General features: G+C 37.7%; 1 protein-coding gene across 7 annotated transcripts in view; it reads right to left on the bottom strand.

Annotated features, from left to right (window-relative positions):
* The window catches only part of SLC4A10 (solute carrier family 4 member 10), a 362,931-nt gene that overhangs the window by 36,268 nt on the left and 308,879 nt on the right, over positions 1-17,784 (bottom strand). For all 7 annotated transcript variants that reach the window (XM_053596759.1, XM_053596756.1, XM_053596752.1 and 4 more), the window contains 2 exons: positions 5,791-5,896; positions 768-929 (listed from right to left, as the gene is read on the bottom strand). In XM_053596759.1, coding sequence (XP_053452734.1) covers positions 768-929; positions 5,791-5,896 — 268 coding nt within the window. The remainder of the gene's footprint in view (positions 1-767; positions 930-5,790; positions 5,897-17,784) is intronic.

The following is a 17,784-nucleotide window of genomic DNA, read 5'->3' as shown; positions in this document are numbered from 1 at the left end:
TTGCATTCATCAGACTATGGTTTTGGCAGAAAAATCTTATACCTTAGGGAAGGAGGAGGTGACAAAAAAAGAAGCCCTCTGTGGAAGGAACAGTTCTTGAAACATTTTCCCAGTGTGTAATTTTGATTATAATCTATAGCTCTTCCCTAAAAAGCTTGTTTCCTTGTTTCTTTTCTTTTTTCCCCCCCTTTTTTGGCGGAATCAGACATTATAGGTGTTACTTTGCAGTGTTAAATATTGAACTAAGCTGTTTCTCTGTTTACTTTCCTTTCCAAATATGCAGATGCAAACGTGGTGGGTTGGGGGAGCGACTGACGCTTTAAACACTGAAAAAGAGAACAGTGTTCCAATGAGTCTTGTGGGGGCTTTCCCAATTAGAGCATGTAGCATAGGTTCCTCTGAGGTATCTGTCATGCTGGAATAGTTCCCACTGTTCACTGGGCAAGAAAATGACAATCAGTAACACAATGTGTGCTGTGAAGCTCCGAAAAACCTCAGTGGGAAAGTGGGAGTTGAGCCTTGGGGGTCTCAGTGAGGAGGAAAACCTACAGACACATGCACTCCTGGCACCTGCATCGCAAAATGCTTTCTTGTCACCCCCTCACCTCACCCTACCCCTAACCCGGCAACCCACGCACAAAAAAGCCTTTCAGTGGCTCCCTTTATTATAGCAATTGTTCTTTCTTTTATCCTAAATCATGTAGGATTTCATAACATGTTGTGTGTTAGTTTACAATTAGATAAGAAAAATTAAATAGTCTGAATACCTTGGTTGGAAAATACCGGCTAGTCTTGAACTGCTTCAGGGTGGCTGAAAGAGTAACTGTGGAAAAGAACAGAATCACTGACCAAAATAGAACATCTGGGACATACGGATGGTCGTGGCCACAGGCTCTTCCAACATACTCTCCATGCAACAACTTGCATTCCTGCCCGAGGAAGTACAACAAATGGAACTATTAAGAAAAGAACTGTATGCATTTCTTTCAGCAAACTAATATCTTCTGATCAACTGCAATGAGATGTTGAAGCTTTTCCTTGATGACTCTCACAGTGATTTAAAGAACATTACATAATGCTTTTCAAATTTTATCAGCATAGGTACTGAAAAATATCAAAGATTTATATTATGTAGAATTTGAACATGAGCCATTTTAAAATTTTCAACTTAAATCTTTAAAACTAATTAATTTCCCAATTAGTATGTATTCTATTAGTGTATTAGTATTAGTATCTTCTAAGTTCCTAAATTCACCAAAATTATTGAAAGTATGGCACAGTTGATAGTAAATGGTTACTGAGGTCAGACACTATGGCAAGTCACTTAAATATATCCTTTTGTTTTTCATACCAACTCTGCAAAATAGGTTGATAGTATTATTTCTATTTCTATTTCTTGTCTGAGGAAACTGAGGAGATGTTCAATAACTTGTTGTGGCCTCACCACTGTTGAGTGACAGCAGAGCTGTGGTGAAAATAGGATTCCGGAGAAGGAATGTTATTATGTATTAAAGAAGAACAGTGATTTTGTAGAATTATCCAGTCCAAAAGCTACCAAGAAAGATGAGAAAAGCAACAAGAAAGCCTATTGTATATAATTACCGAAGTTAAACTGTGAGTCAAAGATCAGGCTATTGAACTTGAGTTAAAGAACAAACGAGAAAAAATCACCACACAGCAAGGCAAAGCCCATGTTTACTATGACTTCCCTGTTTTTTTTTTTTCTGGTACTGTATTTCTTTAAGTCCCTAAAGAATCACGTCTAATTACCATCTTCGCCATGAGGTGGCAGCAGAGTCACAAAAATTTTCTTCCTCTAAGAAAAACATTAAAAACTATTTTGAAAGAAAAAAATTCTTTTAAACTCACTTTGGTTTCTTTTATTTTATTTAAAATTTAGATTACTAAAGTATTTCTTTTTTATTTCAATACACAGAAAAGAATGGTTTAAATGATCCAGTGACCTCATTAGTCCTTGAGATATGCTGGACCTGAACAAAAATTGAATTGTACAGACAGATGTTACAGAAAACTACGGACTTTTAGATGGATCACCAGCACAGAGCCTGCCTGATGAATCTGGCATAAGGCCCTGTAATCCCTGTATAGCAGAAGACAAGTGCCTTCCAAAGATTCTAAAATAAATCACAAATAGCTACATTGTTACCAACAAGCAAACAACTATTTAAATCTACTTGAAGTAGCTAGCCACCCTAGACTTAAGATTCTTGAGAAATATAGTTATTACACCTTATAATTGTGTAAAAGAATCTGTTTCCTTTTCTAATCTAACTGCAAAAACCTTCCATGATAGCTAAAGTTGAATTCTCATTATCCCCGCTAAGCTAACATAGAGAACTATAGCTTGGATAATTGAAAAACCACAGAAAAATCCCCTAGGCCTTAATTATAGCTTTAATTTTCCTTCTTTCAAAACTCCATAAAAATAGATAAAGAAGCAAAAATGAATCCTTGTGTTTTTTAGCCCCTTCTCCTGCGCCTGTCTAGAGATGCGAGCACACCGATCACCAAGCAAGACAATGGATGAACAAAATTACCAGATAACAGGCAGGAACTAAAAGTTCCACGATAAACACATTATCTACACATTTGTGAGCATCTTCAGTCATTTGTGCAGGTATAAAAATAGTCTAAATGATCCTTGGATTTGGCTGAGTCTCGGTCTCAATTTTTCAGAACAAAGATGCTATTTAAAGGATCACTGTCTTCTACTCTATCATAAGTTGCCATTGGCCTACCTAGTTACTTCACAGCAAATTTGAAAATGTTCTTTATTTTTCTTTTTTTGGAAGAAACGGGGAGTTAATTTCAAAAAAGAAAAATTATGACCTATTAAATTTGACATTTATTTTCAGGTTTACCCTAATTGACCCCTAATGCAGGCACAATGCACGTGTACATGCACACACACACATTTACGTGTGCACACACATAAAGAACATGCCCTGAAATTTAGAAGTGAAAACCAAATCCAAATCCTGCTTTCTTCTTTTTAGTCTAACATATGGTTTCACTTGCAATGAATGGGTACTCAAAAAATGCTTGTTGACAAACTGATTTCTACTAATTACTCTTCAAACACATTTTAAGTTTCAACAATTCTATAAGTTGGCAAAAATTACGTTTGATAAAATAAGAAATTAAAGTTGGAATTAGTGTTCTGCCCCTTATATTTGTACAAGCTAAATATGTATTTCAGTCATTGAAACAGTTCTTAACTAATTGCTAGTTAAAGGCTTGTAAATATTTTAAATCTTTAAATTTTAAAGGTTCTTTATAATGGCCTATTTCAAGATACTGCTAAAAATACCTAATTCTAAGTATTCTAGTTTGTCATAAATATTTGCACTAAGTAGTAAATATGTGAGATGAAACTATTTTTCAAAATTATCATTGAGCATTTCAAATATTTAACATCTACTAAGCATATGTGTATTGCAGGTTAGGGGAATCAAAGAAAGCTTCAGGTCTTTGCCCTTGCTGAGTTGGCAAGGAATAAAACATAATTCATGAGATATGTAACAAGTCAATAAAACAATCCTAGGTCTGCCAAATAAATAACTGTAAATTAAATTTATATCACTGTTTTATTTTTTTTTCAGTTTGTAGACTTTATTACAAAATTAGCTTTTCAATAATACACTCCAATTTAATTTTTTATACAGCTTGAAGAAAATTAGTTAAAATAGCCATTGCTCAGTACTTTATATTAATAAAGTACTTTTTTTTTGCAGTTTCTGGCCGGGGCTGGGTTTGAACCTGCCACCTCCGGCATATGGGGCCAGTGCCCTACCCCTTTGAGCCACAGGCACCGCCTTCATAAAGTACTTTTAATGTAGGTATATGACTGATTATTCTGAGGAGGAAAAAGTACTAAGACGAAAAATTTTAAGGTCTTTGTTGACTTAAAAAGGTTAAAAGATAATTTTATTAACTAGCATTCCCTTTAGTTATAAAGGCTATTTCTGATCAATTATCAATTATAAAACTTCTAATGAAAAATAATATAAAAATACCTACCAGAATAGCTAGTATAGAACTTGAAAAAAATACAAAAAACACAATGCTACATTTGCTTTGATTACAAGATAGTTTTCATTGACACTACATAACTTCAAAGATCCCTTGACCTTTTAATATCTAAAATTAATTCATAGTTAGGCAGATCAACTATGCTATAAGTCTGTCTCTTGGAAGGTTATTATTAAGGATATGCTAATACATAGAATCATATTATATTTAATTTTAAACTATTAGAAAATCTAAAACACATATAATAAATTATCATGTTAAATCATTTACAGAAGGCATTATTTAGATGTTGGGTGTCTTTGTTTTTACTTTTTTGAGACAGTCTGACAATGTTGCCCCACACTAGAGTGCCTTGGCCTCAGCCTAGCTTATAGCAACCCCAAACTCCTAGGTTCAAGCAATTCTCCTGTCTCAGCCTCCTGAGTAACTGGAACTACAGGTGCCTGCTACAATACCTGGCTAATTTCCTATTTTTAGTAGAAACAAAGTCTTGTTCTTGCTCAGGTTGGTTTCAAACTCCTGAGTTCAAGGGATCCGCTTGCCTAGAATTACAGGTGTGAACCACTCATCCAGATGGATTATTTAGTTTTAAGGAACATGAAGACAAAGGACACAAGGACCTTATGGACATAATACAGTTTACAAAAGGGGAGTATAAGTAAAAGACCCACTACTGAATGAATCCACCTCGATCCTATGTCTAAAGTCTGAATGACCATAGCATTCTTTCTTGATCAGCTCAAATTTCTTTTATTGTTCAATTTAAATGGCTCTTTGAGTAGAAGCAGCCTAGCAATGTTATTTTTCTAGGGAAAATAGATGGAACAGAATAAACATTAACAATAACAGAACACAAGAGTTGTTTATCCGTTTTGCTGATGGATAAAATTTGAGCTTACACAGGTAAATAAAGTGGCAGAAGCTTTGGACTGTAATGATGTTCGTGACAGGGAAGAACAGAAAAGAAACTAGGGCCACTTGAATTTTAATATAAAATCAGAATACTTTTTCAAATTATAAGATTTTATTAAATGGAAGTAAAGGATGGAAATATATATAAGAAAAGTACAAATATCATAATAGATTGAGAAAAATTGAGAAAAACGCAGCTATGAGAAAAAAAGAAATCACTAATTAGAGAAAAAACAAAGGTACTGGACTTAATTGTTGCAGGTAAAATATGTTTCTATTCCCTTTATTGAGTGGAAGATAATGAAAATGAGAAAGATTTTGTTAAGAGAGGTACTAGAATTTTGGGAAGAAAAGCGACTTTTGTTCTTCCCAAAGCCTTTAGTATTTACACTAAAATATTAAAAACATCCCCCACCCCAGCATGTTCTGAACATCTGGAGCAGTATTACAGAGCAAAGTAAAAGCATTCTGAGTTCTTTACACAGAAGGCAGACTTAGTTCTGCCATATGGTTTCATTTAGGTCAACACCACTCGTATTTAATGTGCTTTCATTTCATTTCAGTCATATCAGTCTGTATATGTGGGCTTTTAGAGTGATTCAGTTCTGCTATTAGAAACACTTTAATTTAATCATGAAAGGTCACTCTGGTTTACTGATACATATCTGAAATGGACCAAATTAAAATTAAAACAAATCTATCACTTTTATAACATTATGCATTCAAAACAAATTTACCTTAGTGGCAACAATTGATTCAAAATGTGAACAAAAGCCCTTACAGTAATGACTCAAGATATGACTTGTTTTTCAATGTTTTACTTACTGACACAGTTAAGTTCTCCCAAATTATGTCAGAGGCAGAAATATTGGACTCCCTCCATTCCTTCAATGTATCATTGCTGGGATTATGTGGTTCGACACAGTTACACCTGAAAAGAGAAAATAGTATGTTTTTTTTTGTAGAGACAGAGTCTCACTGTACCGCCCTGGGGTAGAGTGCCATGAGGTCACACAGCTCACAGCAACCTCAAACTCTTCGGCTTACGTGATTCTGTTGCCTCAGCCTCCCAAGCAGCTGGGACTACAGGCGCCCACCACAACACCTGGCTATTTTTTGGTTGCAGTTTGGCCGGGGCTCAGTTTGAACCTGCCACCCTTGGCATATGGGGCCGGCGCCCTACTCACTGAGCTACAGGCGCCGCCCGAACGAAGTAGCTTTTTGTCACTGTACTCAAGCTAATGTACAATGGATTCTTCTTCCCCACTCACAACATTCCTGCATCTGACAGACAGGTAGTTAGGTCTGCCTAAACTATTCTACAACAGATTATTTCCAAAAATCAAAATAGATATATTGCTAGCTTATAGTGTTTCCTAGAAGGAGAGGTCCTTATAACAACCATTTTCCCCCTACATTATAAGTCAAGTCGAAAAATGATAACCATCAATTCTTATCATTAAAATATTCACCCACTTCAGTTAATATTGTATAATCATATCAATTAAAATGAAAGGAGATATTTAATTCAAATTCTAAAATTCATTTATACTTTTGCTATATAATTCAGAATTTAAAGCTAGGTTGAAATGAAAACCTGAGGTCTCTAAGGTTATAGTGTTTGTGATGAGTGGTAGTCCTGTTAAAAATCTAATAATCAATACATAAATTCTTTCAGTACCTATTACTTATAAGATACCAAGCTGAATGCTGGATTGGGGTGAGAGCAGCTAGAAGAATAAAGACTAGAAACAGAGGGACTATTATGTAATAGAAAACACAATTTCTGACTTCATACTTATACTTTTATAAACTAAGGAGAAGATACAAGCAAAAATAACCAAAAAATTAATAGCCTTGGAAATTAACTTCAATTTATAAAATGTTTTCGAAATTTCACTCATAAACTTGGTATTTTCCCTTCAGAAAGCATTTTCTTATGGAACCATTTCATAAATGGTGGTTAATCTCCCAGGTTAACCCACAGACATTACATAACTTAAAAGTTATTGGTGATATTAATAGAACTGTAAGACCTAACAGCCATTTCTAAAATTATTACTATAGGAAAATACCTTATAGTTTCTACTTAGTAAACGTCTGTGCCTAAGCAATAGTCTCTCTTTTGTCTATTACATCAGGAACTTAGTCAAAATACTTTACCACCATTTAGTCATTCTTCTAAGAGATATGTAAATTATATAAAAAACAAAACAAAACAAATCTCTACTTGAGTTGCTCAATGCAGACATTCCCTTGCTTTTACTAAGGGAGATTAGAGGACTCCCCAGCTGGGCTTGCTTGGGAGTAGGCCTCAAAGAGGGCAGGGAGCTCCAATGAGAAAGTTGGTAACAAATGTTTTAAGGAAGTGGGATAAGGAATTGTAGATACTATGGGCAGTTGTCATGATCTCCGTGACAGCAGAAACAGGAGCTCCAGGAAAAGGAACATAGAGACACCAGACATGTCTCTAAGATGTACTATATTATCTCCTTCTAACTGCAGAGATGCGGTAATAGGCATTGATTAATGCAGGTTGTTTCTAAAGCCAAGGTTGGTTGTACACAGTCATAGAACACAGGCCTTTATGTTAGCACTATCATTTACCGGCTCTATGACCAAGGGCAAATTACTTACCCACTCTAAATCTTGGTTTCCTCAGATGTAAAATGTGGGTGAAAATGTTTACTTACTAGAGCTATTGTCATAATAAATGACCTAATTACATAGATAGATATGATATGTACGAGGTACCTAGTATATATTTAGGTGGTTTGGGAATTGTTGCTGCTATCATCATGGTCGATGATCATTAGGTTGTCACAAAAGATACTAGATCACCATTTTTCCTTTTGGCTGAGTAGTATTCCATATTAGGTATATACCACATTTTATGAAGCCATTCATGTATTAGTGGGCACTTGGGTTGTTTCTAAATCTATGCTATTGTGAATTGTGCTGCTACAAACATTCAAATGCAGGTGTCCTTTTTACAAAACAACAGAGGCTGATGTGGATGTGGAGAGAAAGGAACTCTTACACACTGTTGAGGGGACTGCAAACTAGTACAACCTCCATGGATGATCATATGGAGATACATCAAAAAACTTAAAGTAGACCTATAATTTGATCCAGTAGTCTCACTGCCATTGCTGGGTATATACCCAAAGGATAAAGGTCATTTTATAAAAAGTCCCTGTTTAATTTGAAGATAGGTCATTAGATCACTAAGCAAACACATTAAAGATAATATATGCATATAGAAAGGATAATTTAGTAAAAAAAAATTATTTAAAACCATTAAATCACCGAATATTTTCTAAAATTAATAGTCAATTTTGACTTCTGATTTATGAAGGACTGAACACAGTATTTAGTTTTTCTTATTAACTAAAATTAATTAAGCAAAGGAATAATATAAAAAGAGACGAGGGGAGACATCAATAAAAAATATATAAACAAAACACAAAAATCACATGAAAGCAGATGTTTGCTAAAGCATAACAGAATAATTATAATGGCATAGTTACTTTTACATGTAATCTTCAAAATAGGTACCCTGTTTTCCCGAAAATAAGACAGTGTCTTATTTTAAGGTGTGCTCCCAAAGATGCGCTAGGTCTTATTTTCAGGGGACGTCTTATCTTTCCTGTAGGTAGGTCTTATTTTTGGAGAATGTCTTATTTTTGGGGAAACAGGGTAGTATTATTTACATGAAAAGATTGAGGTCTGTGTGCTTTGGCCTAGGTTACCCAGGTAGAAAAATTAGAGCCAGAATTTGAACTTAAGTAGTCTACTCTTAATCACTAACTAGGATGTACTGTATTATCTCCTTCCTACTGCAGTTACGAAGGGATCTGGCCTGCCCAGTAGAATTTCAAAAGGCTCTGAACTCACAGAAATAAGAGGCAGCATTGAAAACAAGGGAAATGAGAGTATGAATATTCTACTGTTGAGTGCAGAAATTCTCCCCCACTAACACAAACTCATTCACATACCCTCTCTTCCCAGAATGGCATTTGACTCCATGAAAGAACTCCCCAAGAAAAAATAAGGGGTCAATAGGATGCTATTTTTTAATTCTTGGGGAATCTTAAAGACATTCAAGCACAGAAGGCAAGAGAAAAAAAAGACAGCAATTCCAGGAAAAATAAAAGTCTGTAAAAGAAAGGGGCATGATCCAAAGAGAAAGAAAACCAAAATGTGGAAGGATTTCAAGCCTCTCACGAAATGTGGAAAAGAATTCATTTGACAATGATGCTAAAAACATTGTTTTCTTTTCTTCACAATATTTTGTTTTAGTTATTTTCTTAGTGGTAGCTGTAGGGCTAACAATTTACCCAACTATTAAGTTCCATTAATTGCTAGCTAATTGTTCTATTGTGTTTTACAATGCCCTGGAGCATAAATTGCTCTGGTGTATTGATCCAGTTAAACCCCAGCCTTTTTGCAGAGGTAGTTTTTGAGGTCACTGTTTGAGTTTGCTCTGACCCAGGAGGTCTTTTCTTAAATCTCCTTCGTTTCCTGGCTCTCTCTGGTATACAAGCTTGCTGATTGTGGTTTAGCTTGTATCTCTCATGCAGGTACCAATTTTCTCTTAATTGCTTTCCATCAAAACTCACATGATTTTTGAGAACACCTTTAAGCTTGAACTTCCCTTTACTGTGTTTCAAATAAAGTCAGATCCTTAGGAGAGAGCTACAGTGCTTACATGGACAAAATCTCTGAGGCATGACTGCAGAGCTGGGTTTGGGGCAGTGTTGTGCTTTTCTCTGAATGACTCTCCTGCTTTAGGAGCAGGGAGCTAAGTGGAGGCAACTAGCAGGGTCTTGTTAATACCTGGGACCTCTAACATTCTCAGTGTTCCATGTTTGATTAAAGCCTCTGCCTTTTTAGTGGGTGAAAGAAGAGACCCCAGTCTCTCAGATGCATAGACCTGGAATTTAGCTTTTTGAGAGAAAGGTAGGGAGGACAAGAAATGCTGGCAGCCTTCACCTCTTGGGAAAACAGTTGACCTCAATGAGAAACTGAAGGAGAGGAAGCCCTGTGTTCTTAGCCATACCTGCCCAGAGTGAAGCTTCTGCTAATGCTGAGCTGGGAAGGGAGGAAGGAAAGAAGTAGATTGTAGCTCAAGGGCCACAGACTCACTGTTCTTACCAAGATTTAGTAGATTTTCTTCTTTTAATTTCAAAAAATGAAGAAGGTGCAAGTGTTTTTTGTTACAAGTGTCATGCTAAAGTCAGAGCTTTCAGTGTACCCCATCAGAATAGTATGCATTGTACTTGATAGGTAGATTTTCATCCCTCATCCCCTCTTGATATACAGTTTCCCCATTCAGAGCTGTACAGGGAACCCCATTTTCTAGGGTTGGGCAATTTCATGTTCATCTAAGCCTAGAGGGACTTTTCTGAAGTAGTTTATTGTAGCCATTTTGCCATGAATGCAAAGGGACTGCATTCATTCATTTGTTAATATGCTCAGTGTTGAAAAGGCTTCTTCCATCTACCAAATCCTTGCCAAATGTAATTCTCAAGACTTCGTAACCCTAGACAAAAGATCTACACAGAGACTTCCCACTTGGGTCTGTCCCTCTGCCAGAAGCTCTGGGGCTTTTATTCCTTCTGTATTCCTCTCTTTCTAATAAATCCTATTTTACCACTGATCTGTAGTCAGTGGGTTCATTCTTTGAATCCTGAGACCAAGGACCAACTGCAGAAAGAAACTGCTCAACACTGTTACTCCCCTTCTTAGTTTTCAATGTCTGTTACCATTCTTTATGACCATCTATATATCTTGCATGTAGCTCCCACTTATGAGAACATGTGGTTATCTGTTTTTCCATTCCTGATACTTCACTTAGGATAATGTTCTCTAGTTCCATCCAAGTTGCTGCAAATGACATTATGTCATTGCTTTTTATTGATGAATAGTACACTGTAAGATACATCTATCATATTTTGTTTATCCACTCATCAGTTGATAGGCACTTATCTTTGCTATTGTGCAATGTGCTACAATAAACATTTGAGTACAAGTGACTTTTTAATTTTTTTTTTGCAGTTTTTGGCCGGGGCTGGGTTTGAACCTGCCACCTCTGGCATATGGGGCCAGTGCCCCACACCTCTGAGCCACAGGGGCCACCCTACAAGTGACTTTTTAATAAAGTTATTTGTTTTCCTTTGGGTAGATACCCAGAAGTGGGATTTCTGAATTGAATGATTGATCTACTTTTAGTTCTTTGAAAAATATCCATACTGCTCTCCATAGTGGTTGTACAACAGTGCATGATTTGTCCCTTTTCACCATTCCATTCTTCCTGGATATTGGCCCTCTGGCAGCTGTTTAGTTTATAAGTGAATATTTTCTCCTATTCTATTGCTTGTCTGTTCCCTTGGTCATGTTCTATTCTGTACAGAAACTTTTTAGTTTAATTAAATTCCATTTATTTATTTTTATTTTTGTTGTATTTGCTTTTGGAGTCTTATTCATAAATTCTTTGCCTAGGCTGATATCCAGAAGAATTTTTCCTGTGTTTTCTTCTAGAATTTTTATGGTTGCAGATCTTACATTTAAGTCCTTAACTCATCTTCAGTCACTTTTTGTATATAATGAGAGATGGGGCTCCAATTTCATCCTTCTGCATGTGGCTATCCAGTTTTATCAGCACCATTAATTGAATAGGGCATCCTTTTCCCAGTGTTATATTTCTATCTGCTTCATAAAAATCAAATGGTTTTTGCTTTATGGTTTTATTTCTTAGTTCTTTATTCTGTTCCATTAGTCTATGCAGCTACATTTATAGCAGTACCATGCTGTTTTGGTTACTGTAGTCTTGTAGTATAATTTTAAGTAAAGTAATGCGATACATCCAGATTTGTTGTTTTTTGCTTAGGCTTATTTTAGCTATTCAGGGTCTTTTTTGGTTCCCTATGAAGCTTATGATTATTTTCTCTAGATCCCTGAGAAATTATATTGGAATTTTAATTAGAATTGCACTGAATCTGTAAATGACTTTGGAAAATGTGGACATTTTAACAATGGTGATTCTTCTAATTCATGAACATGGGACATTTTTTCATTGTGTTAGCTATGATTTCTTTCATCAGTGTTCTTTAGTACTCCTTACAGAGATATTCTACATATGTAAGGATATTCTTAGGTATTTTAATTTCTTTGTGATTACTGTAAATCTTATTGGGTTCTTGATTTGACTCTCAGCTTGACTGTGATTAGTATTTAGAAATGTTATTGATTTGTGTGCCTTAATTTTGTAACCTGAAACTTTACTGAATTTTTTTTATCAATTCTATGAGTCTTGAGACAAGATGGCTGACTGAAGCCAGCTTTCCACAGAGGCTCCCGTCCAGAAGGAAAGTTAAAGGACAAAAATTTAGCAAGTAACCTGGTGGATTTGAGCTGCACCAAGAGAGAAGGTTGAAGAATGCACATCAACCCTGCTGAGGTGAGCTGCGACCACAAGGATACAAACAAAAGGTACAAAATCCATCACCAAGCAGACGGCAGTCCCCTCCCCCATGAGAACAGCTCGGAGTGCCCCACAAACAAATGGGCAGAGTTCAAAGGCCCTCCCACTACACTCCACAGGAGAAACCCTCTAAAAACTGGACCTGCCTCCCCTACTAGGGTGCCATGGTGTTCTCCTGACAGGCATAAAACTGTATATATTCTCTACCTGCAACTCTGAGCTCCCAGCATTCCCCTCCACTCTCACTGTGAAGTCTGGAGGCCTGTCCCCCAGGAGTTCAGATTCTTGGGTGATTTCTCAAGGGGTGTGGATAGTGCCTAAACTGCAGCTGGTCAGTGCTGACTCTGGGGCACGGGAGCGAGGAGAGTACGGTTGGCTGAGAGGGAACCACACCAGAGCAGCAATTCCCTGAGGCTTGGAACAGCAGTTGGCTTTTAGCAGCAATACGGTCAGGCATAAAACTGTGTAAAAATGTATATATTCTCTACCTGTAACTCTGAGCTCCCAGCACTCCCCTCCACTCTCACTGTGAGGTCTGGAGGCCTGTCCCCCAGGAGTCCAGATTCTTGGGTGATTTTTTGAGGGGTATGGACAGTGCCTAAAATGCAGCTGATCACTGCTGACTCTGGGGCGCGGGAGCGAGTAGAGGACGGTTGGCTGAGAGAGAACCGCACCAGAGCAGCAGTTCCCCGTCTTTTGGCAGCAATACTGCTCACTCCGGGATATTCTGAAGCCACACCTCCTGTCTCCCTGGGCAACCAGAGGAGGCTGACAACAACCCATGAGTAAAGGATTTGCCTGAGGCGGTACCGACTCACAGACCCGGGAAGCTCCCAGGGTGGGGCTGACCCAGAGGACCGCTTTACTGAGCCTAAGATGCACCTGGCCCTCAGGGGATCATCAGCCTATAGACAAAGGAAGGCAGCAAGATAGAACTGACAGGTAACCTAATACAAACCTGCAGGAGCAAAGACAGAGCTTTGGAACTCAAAACAGCTTCTCTTCTGCAGGGGAATTTAGCAGTTCTGTTTGGTTCTGTCAGTAACATCAATCAGGGGCAGAGCTGGACCTGAGTGAACACCCCCCAACCTTCACCAAGCACCCAAGCCTGTCAGTCCTCACCTCCTCCTGCTATAGAGGCAGAGCGCAGAGGCCTGGAAGATTTCCTTGTGATTCAGGCAGGTGCAAACCCCTGGAGTATCTGTTCACTACAGGCAACTGGGTCAGCCAACTGCAGGGCTATCAGAGACTGGGTGTGACAGAGGCGCAAGGTGGGGAAGGAGGCATCAACCTTCCCAGACTGATATATTGGCTGGGTGGCTCCTCCTGACTCCACGCAGCACTGGAGCAAGCCATATCAGAGTACTCACCAGACCCCTGTGACCCAGTTCCCAGAAACCTCTTAAACTCTCCCACCTGAGACAGGTGCTGACTGAGACAATTGATTTGGACCTTTTGAACTGAGCCAATCGTCTGAGGACTATTCAGGTGGTGCCCTGGGTATGTGGTTGTAGGAAGGTTTGATTTTCCTTTTCCAATTGTTGCCTGTGGTGGGCGGGGTGACTTAATTGCTCGTATTTCTCCACAGCTGAGACTTCAACCCAGAGTAACTGTTTCACTAGGGTTGAACAGAAACCAGCTGAAAACTAGACAGAACCACTTAGCCCCACCACACCAAACAGGGCCCCAGTTTCTCAGGCCACAGCACTGTATGGGTCCTCAACAAAGCTCCAGGGGAAAAATCAAAGGGAGTAAAACAATCATGAAGCAGAATCAGCAGAAAAACTCTGGTAACATGAATAACCAGAATAGATCAACCCCCCTAAGGAAAAATATGGTAGATGCAATTGAAGATCCCATTCATAAACAATTGGTTGAGATGTCAGAAATCGAATTCAGAATTTGGATTGCAAACAAGATTAATAAAGTGGAGGAAAATTTGGATTTAGAACTTCGAGCAACAATTCAAAAGTTGGAATTAGGAATTTGAGGAGAAATTCAAAAGTTATCTCAAGAATTTAACAAATTTAAAGAAAAAACCACCAAAGACTTAGACACACTGAAGCAAGAATTTGCAGCCCTCAAAGATCTGAAAAATACAGTAGAATCCCTCAGTAACAGAGTGGAGCAAGCAGAAGAAAGGATTTCAGACGTTGAAGACAAAGCCTTTGAACGCTCCCAAACTCTCAAAGAGGAAGAGAAATGGAGAGCAAAAACGGATCATTCTCTCAGAGAGCTCTGGGATAATTCGAAGAAGGCTAATATCTGACTCATTGGAATCCCTGAATCCAATGAAGTGGCCTTGCAAGGCACAGAGGCCCTTCTCCATGAAATTATGAAAGAGAATTTTCCAGACATGCCTAGAGATTCTGAAATTCAGATAGCAGACAGCTTCAGAACCCCAGAACGACTCAACCCCAATAAGATATCCCCCAGGCACATCATAATTAACTTCACTAAAGTTAATATGAAGGAGAAAGTTCTCAAAGCAGTCAGATAAAACAAAGCCATTACATACAAAGGGAAGAATATTAGAATGACTGCAGATCTCTCTGCTGAAACTTTTCAAGCCAGAAGAGGGTGGTCATCGACTTTTAATCTCCTAAAGCACAATAACTTTCAACCCCGGATCCTGTATCCAGCTAAACTGAGTTTCATTTATGATGGAGAAATTAAATATTTTAATAATATTCATATGTTGAAGAAATTTGCCATAACCAAACCAGCTTTCAGGATATTCTGAGGCCTATCCTCCATAATGACCAACCCAATCCTCTACCACAAAAGTAAACTCACTCAGAAACTTTTGATCAAACTCCAAATTCCACACTGGCAAAAGGATTAAAAATGTCCACTGGACTTTTGAAAAACTCAATACCCAAAATTTTACGAGACTTATCAATATTCCCCATTAATGTGAATGGCTTAACTGTCCTCTAAAGAGGCATAGGTTAGCTGACTGGATACAAAAGCTCAGGCCAGATATTTTGTGCATACAATAGTCACATCTTACCTTAAAAGACAAATATAGACTCAGGGTGAAAGGCTGGTCACCCATATTTCAGGCAAATGGTAATCAGAAAAAAGCAGGTGTTGCGATTTTATTTGCAGATACAATAGGCTTTAAACGAACAAAAGTAAAGAAGGATAAGAATGGTCACTTCCTATTTGTTAAGGGAAATACTCAATATGATGAGATTTCAATTATTAATATCTATGCACCCAACCAGAATGCACCTTAATTTATAACCAAAACTCTAAGAGACATGAGCAACTTGATTTCCTCCAGCTCCATAATAGTTGGAGATTTCAACACTCTCTTGGCAGTGTTGGATCGATCCTCCAATAAGAAGCTGAGCAAAGAAATCTTAGATTTAAACCTAACCATCCAACACTTGGATTTAGCAGACATCTACAGAACATTTCATCCCAACAAAACGGAATACACATACTTCTTATCAGCCCACAGAACATACTCCAAAATCGACCACATCTTAGGTCACAAGTCTAAACTCAGTAAATTTAAAGGAATAGAAATTATTCCTTGCATCTTTATTCCTCGGACCACCATGGAATAAAAGTTGAGCTCAGTAACAACAGGAATCTGCAAACTCATACAAAAATATGGAAGTTAAATAACCTTATTCTGAATGATAGCTGGGTCAGAGATGAGATCAAGAAGGAAATTACCAAATTTCTGGAACAAAATGACAATGAAGACACAAATTATCAGAACCTCTGGAATATTGCAAAGGCAGTCCTAAGAGGGAAATGTATAGCACTGCAAGCCTTCCTCAAGAGAACGGAAAGAGAGGAAGTTAACAACTTAATGGGACATCTCAAGCAACTGAAAAAGGAAGAACATTCCAACCCCAAACCCAGTAGAAGAAATGAAATAACCAAAATTAGAGCAGAATTAAATGAAATTGAAAACAAAAGAATTATACAACAGATCAATAAATCAAAAAGTTGGTTTTTTGAAAAGGTCAATAAAATAGATAAACCTTTGGCCAACCTAATCAGGAAAAAAAGAGTAAAATCTCTAATCTCATCAATCAGAAACGACAAAGATGAAATAACAACAGACTCCTCAGAAATTAAAAAAATCCTTAATGAATATTACAAGAAACTTTATTCTCAGAAATATGAAAATCTGAAGGAAATTGACCAATACTTGGAAGCACGTCACCTTCCAAGACTTAGCCAGAATCAAGTGGAAATGTTGAACAGGCCCATATCAAGTTCAGAAATAGCATCAACCATACAAAACCTCCCTAAAAAGAAAAGCCCGGGACCAGATGGTTTCACATCAGAATTCTACCAAACCTTTAAAGTGGAATTAGTACCTATATTACTCAACCTGTTCCAAAAGGTAGAAAAAGAAGGAAGACTACCCAACACGTTCTATGAAGCAAACATCACCCTGATCCCCAAACCAGGAAAAGACCCACTGTCATACTTTAAAGATCTTGAAAAACAATACTTTGTTTTATATGGAAGCAGAAAAAACCTCAAATAGCCAAGACATTACTCAGAAATAAAAACAAAGCAGGAGGAATCACGCTACCAGACCTCAGACTATACTACAAATCGATAGTGATCAAAACAGCATGGTACTGGCACAAAAACAGAGAAGTAGATGTCTGGAACAGAATAGAGAACCAAGAGATGAATCCAGCTACTTACCATTATTTAATCTTTGACAAGCCAGTTAAAAAGATTCAGTGGGGAATAGATTCCCTATTTAACAAACGGTGCTGGGTGAACTGGCTGGCAACCTGCAGAAGCCTGAAACTGGACCCACACCTTTCACCATTAACTAAGATAGACTCTCACTGGATTAAAGATTTAAACTTAAGACATGAAAATATAAAAATACTGGAAGAGAGTGCAGGGAAAACTCTTGAAGAAATCGGTCTGGGTGAGTATTTTATGAGGAGGACCCTCCAGGCAATTGAAGCAGCTTCAAAAATACACTACTGGGACTTGATCAAACTAAAAAGATTCTGCACAGCCAAGAACACAGTAAGTAAAGCAAGCAGACAGCCCTCAGAATGGGAGAAGATACTTGCAGGTTATGTCTCCGACAAAGGTTTAATAACCAGAATCCACAGTGAACTCAAACGTATAAGGAAGAAAAGAACAAGTGATCCCATTGCAGGCTGGGCTAGGGATTTGAAGAGAAACTTCTCTGAAGAAGACAGGTGCACGGCCTACAGACATATTAAAAGATGCTCATCATCTTTAATCATCAGAGAAATGGAAATCAAAACTACTTTGAGATATCATCTAACTCCAGTAAGACTAGCCTATATCACAAAATCCCAAGACCA

Source organism: Nycticebus coucang, chromosome 7, assembly GCF_027406575.1.
Source record: "Nycticebus coucang isolate mNycCou1 chromosome 7, mNycCou1.pri, whole genome shotgun sequence".
In the NCBI taxonomy this organism is placed as follows: Eukaryota; Metazoa; Chordata; class Mammalia; order Primates; family Lorisidae; genus Nycticebus; species Nycticebus coucang.
Note: the sequence above shows the minus strand (reverse complement) of the source record. Positions and strands in the feature narration are given on the sequence as shown.